At 39.0% G+C, this 17,514-nt stretch overlaps 1 protein-coding gene across 1 annotated transcript; it reads right to left on the reverse strand.

The window, feature by feature from the left end:
• Positions 1-5,582: 5,582 nt before the first annotated feature.
• On the reverse strand, positions 5,583-16,412 carry LOC135476656 (TBC1 domain family member 10B-like). The gene is given in 10 exon segments (XM_064756757.1): positions 5,583-6,186; positions 8,068-8,222; positions 9,143-9,257; positions 9,736-9,810; positions 10,442-10,622; positions 11,578-11,684; positions 13,281-13,388; positions 14,817-14,867; positions 14,869-14,917; positions 16,173-16,412. Coding segments are annotated over 10 exon segments (1,188 nt in total). The 5' UTR covers positions 16,379-16,412; the 3' UTR covers positions 5,583-6,045.
• Positions 16,413-17,514: the final 1,102 nt, after the last annotated feature.

The following is a 17,514-nucleotide window of genomic DNA, read 5'->3' on the forward strand; positions in this document are numbered from 1 at the left end:
TTTACAGGTTGAAATGGTTCAAGATTTTTAGGTGAGCACTTCAAAATTGCGTGTGAGGAAGAGATACAATTGTGTATCAAGTTTCCGGGAAAGTAATATTTTAAAGATGCTTTGTAAGAATTGTTAAGGAAAAAAAAATAACTGCAAAATTATAGTTGTTGAAATCAGACTAGAGGTCCTAAGAATATTAAAAAATAATTAAGTTATACAAATCATTGCAAAAAAGCGATGGTAAATTAGAAATCAAACAAAAATTCTTTTTGAAACATTGCGTAGAGATCCTAATTTAAAATTCTGTTGCATATTCACTTTTAAAGACTTATAATTTATGTAAGGAGAAGCCTATGACAGGTATGAAATTTTCACAAGTCAGTGCAGTTACTCCTATAAGTTAAATGCACTAAAATTTCAGTGCTTTTTCAGAGGAAAATAAATGTCAAAATATTATATTTGGCGCTGAAACTTACAATTTTCCAGTAGAATACCATCCAGTGTTCCAAGCAAGTTACTATATATCACAACACCTTTCTAAAACCAGTAGAAGTCTCAGAATCAGGAAAAATGGGCAAATTCAGGGTCATTTAGGGTACATGTATTTGTATTAGACGAATGTGTGAAATGTATGTTTAATTGTTTACAGTATCGTCATGTAATTATGTGCGAGTTTAGTAATGTATTCATCATCCATGGAAACACAATGTTTAATTGCTCATATTGTAATTAATTTCCAATAAAATTATGAACAATTTAAGTACTTGTAGTTTGTCTAAATTCTGAGTAGGTTACTCATTTTTTAAATAATATTGATTGATTGAGTGATTGATTGATTGCATGGTGTTGAACTTCTATGACAATGCTCAGGTTATGTTTGGAGGACACTGAAGACTGAGTGAGTGAGTGCTTGGGGTTTAACGCCATACTTAACAATTTTTCAGTCATATGACGACGAATGAATCCTTACAGTGCGTGTAATGTGCCTCCTTGTTGCAGGACGGATTTCCACCGCTCTTCTAACTTGTGCTGCTTCCCTGAGATGCTTTACAAAGGCAAGTAAGCCATCACACCCGAGCCATTATACTGATACGGGTCAAACAGTCGTTGCACTATCGCCTTCATGCTGAACGCCAAGCGTGGAAGTTACAACTTCTTCTTAAAAATCTTAGGTGTAACTCGACCCAGGATTGACCCTGGATCTACCAGTCCCGAAGCAGATGCTCAACCAATCGGGGGCCACTGAAACTAACTGAACAATAAAACTTGACAGGTAACTTAAGATCGATTTTGATACTTCTTTATTTGGTTGGATGGTTTATGTTCAATGCCTCCATCATCGGATCCGTATACATATATATCTTTACATAAAAAGCATACATGTAATTAAAAATAAAGGTATCTATTTGTCCATAGAACAGGTACAAAACTTTTGATTCCGCTATGTATGAAGGATAACATGACTTATACGAAATCCTTCAACACTGGCTACATAAATGAACCACAACTTCACTGAATGAACACAAAATCTTTACAAGCACACATACAGTATAAATGCATATCAATTATAAAGATGAAAATTATTAACAAACTGTTTACAAGAGAAAATGTTAGCACTTAAAATTAACCAGTATGCAATTTTAGACAGCACTAAGCTTCATGGGTAAGGAAACTAAAGTACTTCATGAAACCACTGGGCTTTCTGATGTCATTACTATTAAAACCAATAGCGTCATAATATAATGTACCTACATATATCACAACTATAAATTCAGTTGACTCAACTTTACCTCTAAATTCACGCTTAGTGAAAATCTTGGAAAGGGCTTGAAAGTTTTTGTGCATAATTCTGCTATTCCAGTGAAAATCGATGCGCGAACAGATGTGCCTGGTGCAAAATGTGTCTTTGTAATGACATACCTGTGTAAGATGATGGTAAGATAAAATAAGCTATCCCAACAAACATGCTTAATTTGCTTGTCATTTCTGAGAATTGTGACTTTGGTCTACCATATGTATGTTTATTTATTTATTTACTCGATTGGTATTTTTACGCCGTACTCAAGTATATGTTACTTATGCTATACGACGGCGGCTGCCAACATTCGGGTGGGAGAAAACGAGGCCATGTGTACTGGTACATCTATGAACATGCATCATTCAGTCATTGTCATAATTATTTCGAGTATCGCTATGTTATAGAGAGCTGTAAATATATTGGCTTTCGCCACATGTTTGTGGAGATTTAGAAAATGTCTTCAGCAGTTGAAATGATGTTAGCCTAATGAGTGAGGAATTATATCAATGTGTCAGGTGTGTGAAATACCTGACGTGCTTATACTCATTAACCCTGAGACTTCTGAATACTAATACCAATGTGCTTGGCATCAAGAGGCCATACTGAAGATTTTAGAAAAAAAAAAAAAACACATTAGCTAACCAAATCAGATTTTCTGTATTCCCCAAGAATCGCTCAAATTATTGCCTGTCAGTAAATATCAGACTCATACCTGTACTATTTTTAGTGTTAAAATTATTGTAGACACTGCAAAGTTATAATGCAACCCATGTTGTTCATTTTAGGTACTTTATTTCCAGTTTTGAATGGCAATTCACCCACTGATGACACTGATATTTTGTGACTGATAATTATTTGAGATATTCCAAACCAGTATCAAAAATTTGTTGTACTGGTTGATTTTTTGCCAAAAATCTCTGGCACAGCCTCTTTAAGACACGAAAATGTCTTATCAATCAATTATAAACGAGATCTATTTATGAATGTGATGAAACTTATAAAAAATAGCTACATGTTTTTGACATAATATACCCATAGAAAAAAAAGATTTCCCAAAACATCCAGCAAGTACTGAAGTTTGTTTCTGCGATCTTGTACTAAATTAAAACAAATGAAAAAATTGTCAAATGACAAATGTAGCAAAATACATCTTTTAAGTTTTATATTAAAGAGTAAATTGAGATCTACATGTACACAGCAGCCAGCTACATGTTTTTGTTTTTTAGGCAAAATGCATTTGCCTAAAATGCCAAAATTTCACTCCAACCAAACAAATCACTCTTGAAATTTGATTGACACTTATGAGTGTAACAGTTGACAAATATATATTTTAATCAAATGAAGAATACTATTCGAGTTAAGTTTATTTGCACATTTAACCCTTTAATATGTGTGTATGTACCTCATGGTCGTAAGTCAAATTTTCTTCTTAACAAGGTACATCAATTTACCTTTTAAAGTCCTTTTAAAGTTTGAATTTGTTTTTGTTTGCGAACTGATAGATTTCAATAAAGGTGATTTAAGCCACTGTTAAAAAAATTTTGCCCAGATAAACACTTCAACCAGGTTTATTCCCTTTGGCCCCACTTGTGAACTTTATAAAGCTATTTTCAGCAAATGTTTTGGATAATCCCTGGTGCTGTCTTCTGAACAATATTGTGAAACCTTTTTCTATTATGAATGGGCAATATTTCATCACACAATATCAAACTAAGCACAACGCTCATGCAGGCCAGCATAAAGACGCATAATATATCTGATACCAAATGTAAATGAAGCCCGACTTCAAATTACCAAATTGCTCTACACATGAGTTAGTATCTTTTTATGTCTATGAGAACTACAAATAAATGTTATAATATAATAAGGACTTATTTCTTAGCTTTTCAGCGACACTGACCTTGAGGAGAATGGCTGATATCTGTATGTATTGAATGTATGTGTACACTTCATCCACTGACTTGTATAAAATAACATCCTCCTTTTTTCCCCCCAAAACCCCCCCCAAAATCAGGCAAATGTGTTACAAATGTACATTTGGTACAGTTATTATACATGTATGCTGTGTGTGAAAAAGACCAGGTTGTTAAAATGTCAGACATATTTCATGATGCCCGTATTTGGATGGCAAAACTTCAGCTTACCACTGGATTAATGGTAAAATCGTCACTATTCCAACAACCTTGACAAGTTTAGTTAATACATTATGACTTAATATTTGCCTTTTCTTAAGAACACTGAATCACCTTTCTTGTCTGATTTAAAATAACTCTTCCCCAGCTACTATTAGCACCATCTAGTCTTGCGTGATTTCGGGGATTTATGCTATGGCCAAGCTTAAAAAAAAACTGTTTCAAATGCTTTAAATGCTGCATCTACAACTGCAATTCAACAATCTCTTCAGACCCGTTGAACAGTTCAGACTATCTTGTTGTCGAATTTTGTAACGTTAAGGTTAACTACATGTATTTTATATCTATATCGTATGGATATTTTCCATCAATGGTCAGCAATTTTTTGAAATGATGTCCTAAAGACAGCTTTACAATTCTAAACAAGATTTTTTATTTCCAGCAAAGTGATAAACAAGAACAAGTAGCTGAACGGAAATATTCACTGAAATAGACAGAGAAAAGACCAAGCTTTCTTACCTTAAAAACCTGCCTAGACCAGCTTAGCACCCCACCAATTCCATCTCTCGCCCCCTGAAGTTGTTTTGACCCCGTGGGTGCTACCTACTTTCTCGACTGACTGTTAGAACCTCAGCAAAACTGTACATTAAAGCCATCTTCATGTCCCGAGAAGAAAGCGGAGAAGCTTTTTGTACTTTTACATGTCTTACATCTTAGGACAATTATTTCTGAGAACTCTCTCTGAGTAAAATAATAAGGCCTATCCTACTACATGTAGTGCTCATCTGACTTGTTTGTTTGATCGAGTTCTAGCGCTTTGGCAAGGCAGGGGCAATAAGCTTAAGTACTGTACAAGTGTTAAAAGAGTCTACCTACACTTATTGGAAAATAGCCGACTAAATTAGTCAGTCTGACGGACAATGTACACGCTCGTGGAAGGAAGACCCGGGGGGGGGGGGGGGGGGGGGTGCGGGGCAAGAACTGGTTTTATGTACAAAATGCTTTATCCTGACGACTCACCACAATATACTTAATTCTACTAAACCAGTGAAGATTACTTTCAACAATTTCTGATATTTATCTCCTTCAATGTTTAATTATCCTCTAACTGAAAAGTCTTAGGGACGCCTCATGGAATGAAAACAGCAGCATTTCAATTTTTTCATGTAGACTGAAATGAATTCTGAACAAATATTTGCTTCACCATGTTGCTCAGTCGTGGCTTACGTGTAATCTACCTGTAAGTTTCGGATGAGAAACACACACATCTTGCACTCTCTCATAATAATAACCTTCATAACGAGTATGTCAAAACAAGAGCTTTTATCGAGGTATTTCTAGGATTATTTCATCAGATAAGTACCTGATGACCTGTATCAGACAGGTCAGGAGTACACAGATTGAGAGAAGTATGCCACTCCGCTATGTGGCCAGGTCTCCAGGGCTGTACACAATACAGAAGGATGATGGGAAAATGGATATTGTCTGCAAGACACAATGAGTATTTGTACCTCAACTAACTGACTGTATTGGCAGGGGTCGCAAACTTAAATTTGTCGAACGTATTGGATTTCCATCATTTTCCTGTAAAATTCTCCCCCTCCCCCCCCCCCTCTAAAAACAGGAACAGATCGTTTGTTGCACACTGGAGTAGTCAGATGGGGAATCATACAAAGCAAGCGTGGCCTTCTCATCTCTATTTATGTACTTTTGGTTTGATCTACATGGTGATATGAGCCATCAGCACAACTCTGATGTGCCTTATGTTAATATCGGCTGCTTTCTATAAACAAAATCTTTCATACTTCACAATAATAATCTCAAGATTTCCTTAACATTGCAGGACAATTCTACAAAAACATTAATAAAAAAACAAATAACAAAAAAACCCCCACAAAATTTGGCAAATAAAAGTATACATCCTGACAAATACAAAAATGAAAACATTGCAATGGTCAGCTATTTACCAGTTTGGTCCGGAGAGCATCAAATGCTGTCGATCACTAAGAGGGCTGTCCTAAGCCCAGTGTTAACATATGTCTTCCATCATATATATAAATGTATATACAAGGAAATTTACAAAATGTGATAAATAAGACTGAAACCAGTGACTTGAAGACGGAGTCATCTCTTGTCTTCTTTTCGCTTGCGTTTACTCAGGGCGTCTGCGTTTCCCGCTTTCTCCTTTTCTCTTGCTCGCCGCTTGTCCAACTGTACACGGTGCTCTTTCTCCATGTCTCGCTCTGTGATGGGGAGTCTCAACGACTATACATGTAACAAAAATGGAAAGGTATGCAAGTAATTCTACCACTAGTTGTTTTAAAATACAGATTAAAATATATATGTCTCTGTGATAAAAAGTGGCATACAGTGGGTGTGAGTCTACTTAATTATTTGATTGGTGTTTTACGCCATACTCAAGAATATTTCACTTATACAACGGCGGCCAGCATTATGGTGTGAGGAAACCGGACAGAGCCCGGTGGAAACCCATGAACATCTGCAGGTTGCTGCCAGACCTTCCGACGTACGGCGGAAGAGTGCGAGTCTACTGCCAACTCACCCTATGGTAAATGAACTAAAATACTGCTCAAAATATTGAATTTTACAAGGCAAAAAAATGTCACAAAATGTCATTTCCGGTGGTGAAACCCAGATTGTGTTAGTTCCAACCAAAACAAACAAACCTCAATACGCCTTTCTGAGACCATCACAACTCTCAGAATCAGGAAAAATCTGCAACTCAATTTTATATGAAATATTAGATCAGATAGGTTATATGTCCTCTTACAAATTAATGCAGGTGTTTTCAGGAAAAAAAACCATAAATCATCCTGTAAGAAAGCCTTCACTCTATGACAACTCATTACTTCAGAGTCTCGTGGGATGCCACCACTTTATGGAACAATGTTGCTAAAATCTGACTTGAAATCCCATGCCCACTTGTCCACTAAATGACTCATATTCCCACTGTGACTCACGTGCCTGTTTAACTCACATACCCACTTTCACTGACATTTAAACTTTGACTCATGCTTGATTTAACACACATACCTTCACTCACATGCTTATAAACTTGCAACTGCCACACATGTCCACTGTGACTTACATGCTCAGCTTGACTCACAAGCTGCTGGCACCTGGCACGTCCAGCCTGACTTGCACGCTCAGTCTGACTCACACACCCTCCTCACATGTCCACTAATTTGCACCCATCACATGTCCAGCCTGACTCCCATGCTCAGTTTGACTCACACACCTGCTTTCACTCACATGGCCACTAATTTGCACTTATCACATGTCCATCCTGAGTCCCATGCTCAGTTTGACTCACAGACCCGCCTCACATGTCCACTAATTTGCACCTATCACATGCCCATCCTGACTCCCATGCTCAGTTTGACTCACAGACCCGCCTCACATGTCCACTAATTTGCACCCATCATATGTCTGTCCTGACTCCCATGCTCAGTTTGACTCACACACCCGCCTCACATGTCCACTAATTTGCACCCATTACATGTCCAGCCTGACTCCCATGCTCAGTTTGACTCACACACCTGTTTTCACTCACATGGCCACTAATTTGCACCTATCACATATCCAGCCTGACTCCCATGCTCAGTTTGACTCACACGCCAGCTTTCACTCACATGTCCACTAATCTGCACCTATCAAATGTCCAGCCTGACTCCCATTCTCAGTTTGACTCACACACCTGCTTTCGCTCACATGGCCACTAATTTGCACCTATCACCTGTCCATCCTGACTCCCATGCTCAGTTTGACTCACACACCCGCCTCACATTTCCACTAATTTGCACCTATCACATGTCCATCCTGACTCCCATGCTCAGTATGACTCACACATCCGCCTTCACACACATGGCCACTAACTTGCACCTATCACATGTCCAGCCTGACTAGCACGCCTGAGTTTGACTCACACACCTGCTTTCACTCACATGCCCACTATACTTGCACCCATCACATGTCCAGCCTACTCCCATGCTCAGTTTGACTCACATGCCTGCCTTCACTCACATGCCCACTAACCTGCACCTGACTCACATGCCTAGTCTGACTTGCATGTCTAGATCATCCTGACCTGTAAGCCTAGGTAGACTCACATGCCAAATCACTGACCTCTTTAATGATGACCTCCTCGTGTAGCATTTCTGGTGGGAAGTGGCGTAGCTTCTCCATTGTTTCGTATATGGTGGGACACTGTGAAAGCTTGTCTCTCCCCTCCAGTGAAAACTTCACCAAGACCAGAGCCACACGAAACACAACCTTCACACCTGTTGTAACCATGGCAACAAAGAGTGTAAACTTTAGTTTATGAAAACCTTTAGTTAATGTTTTTAAAGACAATATTTTATTGTCTTGATAGCTTGATAGCTTATTTTCATTTTATTTGCAAGTTTCTTACAAAAAGCCACTGAGAAGCTAGCCACCAGTAGATGAAAGTTGAGTATGAACTTCAGTCGCCTTAAACTGTTACCTCCCCTTAAAAATGCAGTGCCCTAATAAAGTTATGGTACATGTGTATTTAGTGAGTTGCTCACTCATCCATCAAAACACTGTTTTTATATCTTTTTGACCTCTAATTTTGAAGAGTGCATGGGGGGAGGCTAACTCAAATACATCCCAAACTGTATTCCACATTTTAATAATACAGCCTTTCACAGATTATGTAAAGTAACCCTGACAGCAGGAGTTGGAAATATAACAAATGTGGATGAGAACATGTAATGGTAGGAACAGAGCTGATATAACAAGCCCAAAGTCCATGACACTTTGTACCCAGGCCCTTTGTTATAAAGTGAATTTCCGATGTTGAATGGTAGGATGTCAATAATTTGACCAAGCAATTGAATAAAGAGAGTTGCTTGTTGTAACTAATGATTACATAAATACTTTCACTTGTATTTATTTATTTATTTGATTGGTGTTTTACACCGTACTCAAGAATATTTCACTTATACCACTACGGCCAGCATTATGGTGAGAGGAAACTGGGCAGTGCGTGGGGGAAACCCACAACCATCCCCAGGTTGCTGGCAGACCTTCCAACTGACGGCCAAAGAGGAAGCCAGCATGGGCTGGACTTGAACTCACAGCAACCGCATTGGTGACAGACTCCTGGGTCATTACGCTGTGCTAGCGCGCTAAACAACTGAGCCACGGAGGCTCCTCCACTTTTAGAGTGCAGTCTAACCTTCACAGAAGAACATGTCCCACACCCGGAGCACACAGGACCAGGGCAGAGTGCGGGCAAACACGCACATGAACCACTCCATCATGTAGAGGATTGGGTCAATCTTCTGCTTCTTCTGCAAACACAGATTCAATGGAGACAAATGTGAGTCAAATGGACTGGCGAAAATAGACTAGTACATGTAAATCATGGAACTATCCACAGCCTTCTGCAAACACAATGGAGACAACTGTAAGTCAAATGGACAGGCGACAACAGACCAGTACATGCAAATGATAGAACCATCCACAGCCTTCTGCAAACACAATGGAGACAGCTGTAAATCAAATGGGCTGGCGACAATAGACCAGTACATGTAAATCATAGAACCATCCACAGCCTTCTGGAAACACCATCATCAATGTGACCCCAGTGACCTTGGCATTGTCCAAGATTTTTGTACAAAATAAGCTAGAGATGTCAGTGATGTCAAGTGAACATAGGGAGCACCTTATGCGCTGTAAGGAGTACCATAGTATGTGCAAATGCAATTAAACTACATGTAAATGTAAAGAGTGACAAGGACTAAGGGAGATAACCCTTCAAGTGTTTACCAAATGTTTGTAGACTGGTGTTGATGTTTTCTTCAGCAGGCCGTTCAAAACTTCCCCATCTGTCTGCACAGCTTCCTATGGAAGAACAACAGATAAAAACATTCACACTGTTATTATTTGTTTATTTATTTATCTGCCTGTTGTTTAACCCCACAATGAAGTATATTAGCGTGCATATTATCCTCCACACTTAGTGTCCTGCAAACCATCTTTATCTTAAATAATGACGATGTCACCCGCTCGTTAGGCAAAGAATAAATGAATAAATAATTATAACTTAACACCACATCAGCAATATTTCAGCCATATCGTGGCGAGGTAAGGGAAAGAGTTTTTGGTGTTGAAATGAAGCCTATGGAGATAATTATTATGAACTACAAAAGAACTGGTGGTGTCATGTATCACTAATGAAAGGTAGGCTTGGTAGCGAGTATGACTGCTGTTACAGATATGGTATCTGAATGTAGGTGACAAGTTAAAAGAAACAAACTACAATTTTTGTGTCAAATTTTCATTTTGGGCGACATCAGTTTGCCCCAGAATTTAATTGGGTGATGCTGAGTGTATAATAAATAGGTTATTGAATAAATTCATGCTGAAGTGGAGACAAGCTTGTTCACACTTTGGTATCATGCAAAAACCGAACGCATCTGCTTCAGCTCACATTCATTAAACAATCTATAAGTATTTCCCCAGTATCACTCACCAGGCCAGGGCTGTAATACCCTGGCAGGTACTTCTCACAGATAGACACCAGGCACCAGAAGGCTTGTTCTGCAGGCATGTGCATGAGCAGGACTGCAGCAATGGGTCCCTGGGCCTGACAGTAACCGTCCTGGGGGTTGTAGATGGTGTAGGCCTTCAGCACATTGAACATATCACCTTGTCTGTAAACAAAACACAGCGATAAGGAAAATAAGTCACTGTTGTTGTTCTGAGGGAAAGGCCAGATGTAGGTGTTCAGCACATTGAACATATCACCCTGTCTGTGAACAAAACACAGCGATAAGGAAAATAAGTCGTTGTTGTTCTGAGGGAAAGGCCAGATGTAGGTGTTCAGTACTTTGAACATGTCACCTTGTCTGTAAACAAAACATAGCAATAAGGAAAATAAGTCGTTGTTGTTGTTCTGAGGGAAAAGCCAGATGTAGGTGTTCAGTACTTTGAACATGTCACCCTGATTGCAAACAAAACACAGCGATAAGGAAAATAAGCTGTTGTTAATATATATGAAATCATGGTATTCCCTTCTGATAGAATGTACAGGCGAATGCTTTTAGTACACTGAACAGGTCACTGTGTCTGCAAACAACACACATTGAAGATGAATGTAAGTGGTTATTGTCAGTATATAAATCATGCTGTTCTCTTCCAATGGAAAGTCCAGGATTCAGATCTGCTTGGAATTTTAACAAAATTTGGTTGCATTCCTCAAAACTAACTTTTTAAGACAGTTGCCCAGAAGGCAAGTTATTATCAAACAATATGATTACCCTCATAAGATTTTACTTGACACTAAATCCATTAGCAAGCTTGTCCACTCAAATGATGCTGTATTCCCTGTCTGGTGAGTGAGTTGTTTGCTCCAAAGGGCAACAACCAGGGACATTTTGCCTGCTCACATGAATTTTCTCTTGCCCAGGGCAATTGGGCAAGTGTTAAGTTACAGCACTGCTATTGTCACTTCTGCAGGGCTTTCTTAGACAAAAACAAAAATTTTGAAAATGAACGCTTAAGTCAAAGGTGGACAGATTTTAATTCAGCATTTTTGTAAATAATCAAATTCTTTTTTTAATGAAATATTTTTTGACACCCTATCAACCTTGCATGAAGTTGCCTCACCCATGCCCCCCTCTGGCCGCAAACATCTCGTGAAGAGGAAATTGCCGATGAAGATCCTTTGTGATGTCATCCACCCATTTAGGTTCTCCCTCCTGCTTGATCAGCTCCTGTGCACAGGGAAAACAACAAACAATTACACAATGTATTTCGCAGTAAAAAAAAAAAAAAAGTAGACACTTCAATATTTAAACTATGCAACATATGACATGGCATTCAGAGAATACCCATAGCTCGCCTGATTGAGCAGTTTTTGAAATTGCAAATATTTATCTCTAAACCCCGAAAAAGTAGAAAGACTGACACTGTCACATGCAGAGCAGTGACTTCATATGTTATAAAGTCGTAAATCATTGTGGAGGTAAACAGACACCGTGGAATGGCATGGAATGACAAACTTGTTCATTTATATGCAGACAGGTTGAGGAATTGGGGTAGAACTAGCCTTGAGGAAAACCAACACACAAACATCTTGACAGAAAGTCACAAAAAAACCCCCACTTTGACCTGGATTTCAACATGAACTTTAATGGTCAAAGCCAGCAGACAGCGCCCACCAGACAGCACCCACTTCATCATCAAGAACTTCTCATTTATATCACCATGGTCAGTTTTATGGGTGGAGCAAACTGAGGTGCCCATGTTAAACCAGTGACCTTTGGCAAACTATTGATAACCACTCCCACATGTGATAGGTAAACCAATGACCTTTGGCAAACTATTCATAACCACTCCCACATGTGATGTGTAAACCAATGACCTTTGGCAAACTATTGATAACCACTCCCACATGTGATGTGTAAACCAATGACCTTTGGCAAACTATTCATAACCACTCCCATATGTGATGTTCATATATGCATGACACATTTCTTGCAGACAAACTTTAGACCATGTAAATGAACTCATGAGCCAAGCTGACCGCTCATCATCACTATGAACAAAGAGTGCATGGGAATCTAGACCCCCCCCCCCCCCCTCCATCCAATGCCAGGCTTGAACTCACACCTTGTGTATTCTGGAAACTGAAAGATGAGCATCATAACAAAGCCAGCTTAGTGCCCTTCCTCCCGATTTGGGTCTATTGATTTAATGTTTGTTATTAAGATAGAATCATGAAAATATAAAAAAGTAGAAACAGAATATTTAAGCATCAATCAATATTAATTTGTGCCTCCTTCTTGCAGGACGGATTTCCACCGCTCTTTTATCTTGTGCTGCTTCACTACAACGACTTACCGAAAGCAAGTAAGTCGTTCCATTATCCCAATAATGCTAAACGCCAAGCGAGGAAGCTACAACTTCCTCTTTTAAGGTCTTTGGTATGACCCGGCCCAGAATTGACCCTGGTTCTACCACTCTGAAGCAGATGCTCTACCAACTGAGCCATTGGGACCAGTAAGTGACATCTGTGTGTACATGTAAACATGTGCATATGTAATATACAGGGTGTCCCAGAAGTAGTGCACCATCCTGATTTTCATTTTTTTTCTGCGTTTCAGATTTAATACTGATTTCAAATTTTTTTTCTCTCTTTCCGAGTTACTTATGACTAATAAACTAACACTACAAGAAAGAGTTGAATTGGTTTTTTATGTTTGGAAGAGATGGGGCAACACACCGCTCTGTAGCTGAAGCATTCAACCTCAACCTGGATGGTGCGCCACTTCTGGGACACCCTGTATATCTATGTGTAGAATTGTCACCTCATATTTGCCCTTGTTATGCTCCAGTAGGAACTGACTCCCGCACAGGTACTGCCACGCCCTCGGTCGTATGGATGGGGGAATTCCCTTCCGACAACGATCTTTCACCTGAAGGGACAAATTGGTTGAAAAAACTTGAAAAGGATCATGAATCAAATCTCGTCCCTAGTAACTGCACTGTATCTTTAACTTTAGTTTCTAATTACTAATTATTTATTTATTTTATACACAATATATGCTTTAGTTCAGCAATTTTCCCAGGTGGAGAACTCTCAGATGGTATGGAGTGGCCTCAATTGTGGCATTCTCTACCAACAGGCCAACAATGTATGTTAATACACATGTTTTGGATCTTTTTACAACAATTATTCACTTTATTATGTTGTCAGGCAGTATATTGTGCTGGAGGTGAACTACATACTGGAGAACTTTTCCACATGTGACATGTAATATTGGGGAAGGTACATGTAAGTAGTCCTCAGTGAACTTCATGTTAAAATACATGTATATGCTACAACATCATCAACAGCTTAATATCACTATAGCATCAAGAACAATGGAAGCAAAAGAATCGTGAAAAGCCATGTCCAAGAGTGGTATTGAACTTGCATATCTTCTGAAAATAACAATCCAAAATCATGACTCTCACAGTCAAAATGTAATAAGCTGGATTTGAACCTGTGACCCAGTGAAAAATAGCATGTGCCGGTATGTTATGACTAGAAAGTCACACAGGGTCTGCTACAAGCAAAGGTGCAAAATCAGTTACTAACAAAATGCCTTTATTCTATATGACTGCACACTAGTCTAACTCTTTGTTTACAGAAACAAAACACTGCAAAGACAAAACTGAAGATAAAATCCCCCGCTGTTAGGTCTGGAGGTTTAAGGGTTTCTCTGCTGAGTAAGGCCCAGTGACTGTCTAGTACAAGATGCAGGCTTGGATCTGAACAAGCTTACTGTGCATAAACTTTGACATAAACACAATATTTACCCATATGTTTACAGACTGCCAGTGTTGTTGGTTTTCATCACTATAAACACAGACTAAGGCCTCCCACAATGTAACTACTACTCAATAGTCTCTTACACTAAAGATTTTTGATCACTTATACATTCCTCAAATTTATGTCCATATTTATAATTTATCTATTTGAACAGTGCTTTATGTTGTACACATTACCCAAATTTTTCTCCTAATTTTTCCGGACATCTGCTCCACTCTTTATAGCCACTATACATGTAATTGTATGCATATTTAGTTTCATTTTTTTTTCCCACATGGTTAGTCCATCTAATGAACAACACACTGATATCTTTACTTTTCAAAAAAAAAAAAATGTAATTCTATGTCCTGAAAATAAGAAGAAATAGAATAAATATTTCAACAGCAGTAGTTCAGTTACAGGTGAAAGGGATGACATAGAGAAAATGATGGTGCCTCCAGACATAAAACCAGATGGAGTGGGTTCAAATAAAAATAAAATAAAATAAAATATTTTCATAGTCATAATCATAATATGATTTTCTGTGTACCTTTTTGAATCTCTTGCTCATCCATTTTTCCCAGTTTTCGAACATTTCCAGCCCATTTCATTTCACGTTTCCGTGTGACTTCAACGGGTATTCGAAACTCCCTGCAATAGAGAAAAAAATAAGGTTAACTGATGAAGAACAAGGGAAATTTATGCCAGTGAAACTTGAGGGTTTTTTGTGTTTTTTTCTTTAAGCAAACCAAAGACCCAAATGACTGGTGGACTTGAAGTGTTAAGTGCAATGACTAATATCATGATCAGTGCCAGAAAACTTAATGCTAATTAAAATATCCCTTGCATTAACCTTGGAAACACATATATGTAAGTAGACAGAGGAAACTACAGATGCGACAATATCAGGCTTACTACAATCAAGCAGCTCAATGTTCATTCACATTTCAACTAAATTATTCTTTTAAATAACGACGGGTGAAGATATCTGAAGACACAATTTGGCTTTTTCAGGTCTTTCCTGATTTTGAGTTGTCTTACAGTTCAGCTCTCTTAGTTTTAAACCAAGAGATTCAAAATTTGTTTGCTTAGCCATATCGAAGACACCAGACAGGACACCCATCCAGAAACAGTGTACTTCATCATACTGTCTCACTTGAAAGCCAGGTCACTGATATCATATAGAGACGTGACACCCTATACACAGTGTAGCATCATGTGTCTGCTGCCTCAACAGCAAGTAATGTCAAAGACATCACGCAGGACATCCCACCCAGACAATGAGTGGTGCCTTGCTCAGAAAACCATGCCAAAGACACCAGATATGGCCCACGGCCCAGACACAGTGTACTGCCATATGTGGGCTGTTTCACTTCTAAAGCAATGCAAGAAACACTAGACATCGCACACCACAAGACACAGTGTACTGTTATATAGATATATATACATGTATGTGTGTTGCCTCATTGGAAAGGCAGGTCAATACTGTGACATGACACTCCATAAAGACACTGGGTACTGCCTCACTAGGAAGCCATTTCAATGACAACAGACATAGCAATCCTTACAGACACAGTGTATTGCCATGTGTGCTACCTCACATGGAAAGTAATGCTTAAGACACCACACATGCATGACACCACCCACAGACACAGTATATACTGCCATATGTGCAGTCTAATTATGACATTTGTCCTGTCACAGTTTACTGTCAATAATACGTCATCAGTGCCTATAGTGCAGACTACAAAAATCTCAACTATGAAATGTGAAACCCAAATTAATATTTGACTTCAGTGTTAAACAAATCCAAACACCATAAGACACAATTGACGTGTACATTGTGCGCAAGACTGCAAAGGCATACCGACTTTACAAGTAGACTACTTCACTACATATCACTTACTGCTCAGGATCTGTGTACTGCTGACCACCTAGAAAGCCATAGCGGTCAGTGGATCTCACCGGCTGACCGTTTGCACTCGGGGATTTATTGCCTGCGTCCTCTCGCTGTTCTTCATCATCATCTTCCGAATCGGAGTGAATCTGATCATCAGTTACATCGTGGTTGTTTAAAGCAGAATCCAAACTGTTGCGACTAGAGTTTGCCATTGTTTGATCCTCTCAGTGTTTATATATACATATATATATATATATGAAGTCCTTCACAGACTAGAAGTTACAAGTACAACACAACACATAATTGCACCTCACTAGTTACTCCCTTCAACTTTTGGAGATAAGATTTACTGGGGTGTCCGTTTATGAAAACTTAAAATGTTGACAGATCAATGAAGTTTTTACAGGGCACTCCTAAGAGTATGTCCGAGGTGAATTTGATCAGAAAAGAAAACTGAAGATTTCTGGCTATACAGAAGCCATGCTGCCAATTAAAGCACACCCAAAACTTCCCTTCCGGCAATATCGTCAGCGGGGTTTTGTTTCACTGGATTATGCCTTGATTGTTGGTGTATTTTCGATGACTGTTAAACGCTTCTTCCGTCCTGCTGTTGATCACAAATGACGAATAACAACCATTATTTCCTGAACACAACATCATTCAGTTTCTAGCGATACGATTTTCCCTCCGTTCACCATCGCTTCAGGTGGTTACAGTGCATCAGGCTTCACACTCCGAGAAAAGCTGCAGCAAAGCTAGTCACACAAACTGTCCGCCATGTTACTGTCAATACCATTGCTTTGATGTCGCCGAAATCATCAGTCGGCTCACATTTCGCTCGCACCTGCAAGATTCGCCTGCTTTCGTGCGTATCCGTATATTTCCGGTCATGTAACTGCGCATGCGCTAGTTTACAGGAAACGTTTATAAAATCTCGCCGTTCAACGGCGAATCTCGTTGTGCTAATCTCGCTCAGACAGTTGGCGGGAAATTTTTCACCACGACACTCAGCAAGATATCTCAAAGTGCAAGCCAATGCTTTTTAACATAATGAAATGATTCACTTGTTAGTCATGAAAAAAAAAAAAAAATCCACAAATTACTGCAAATGAAAACAAACATCGATCTCGAGTTTACACTTGACAAGTCATGTGTTAAAATGACCTACCGCTATGCAAGGGTGTGGCCTTATCTCACGGACTAGAAAATCAGCTGTTGTCAAGCTTCAAAATGTTACGGTACTTGCGACTTCAGTTTACTGTAACAGTCGCATCACATTTCGCTCGCGCCTGCAAGATTCGCCTACTTTCGTGCGTATCCGTAATATTTCCGGTTTTCAGTAGTGGTG

This window comes from Liolophura sinensis, chromosome 10, assembly GCF_032854445.1.
Source record: "Liolophura sinensis isolate JHLJ2023 chromosome 10, CUHK_Ljap_v2, whole genome shotgun sequence".
NCBI classification, from domain to species: Eukaryota; Metazoa; Mollusca; class Polyplacophora; order Chitonida; family Chitonidae; genus Liolophura; species Liolophura sinensis.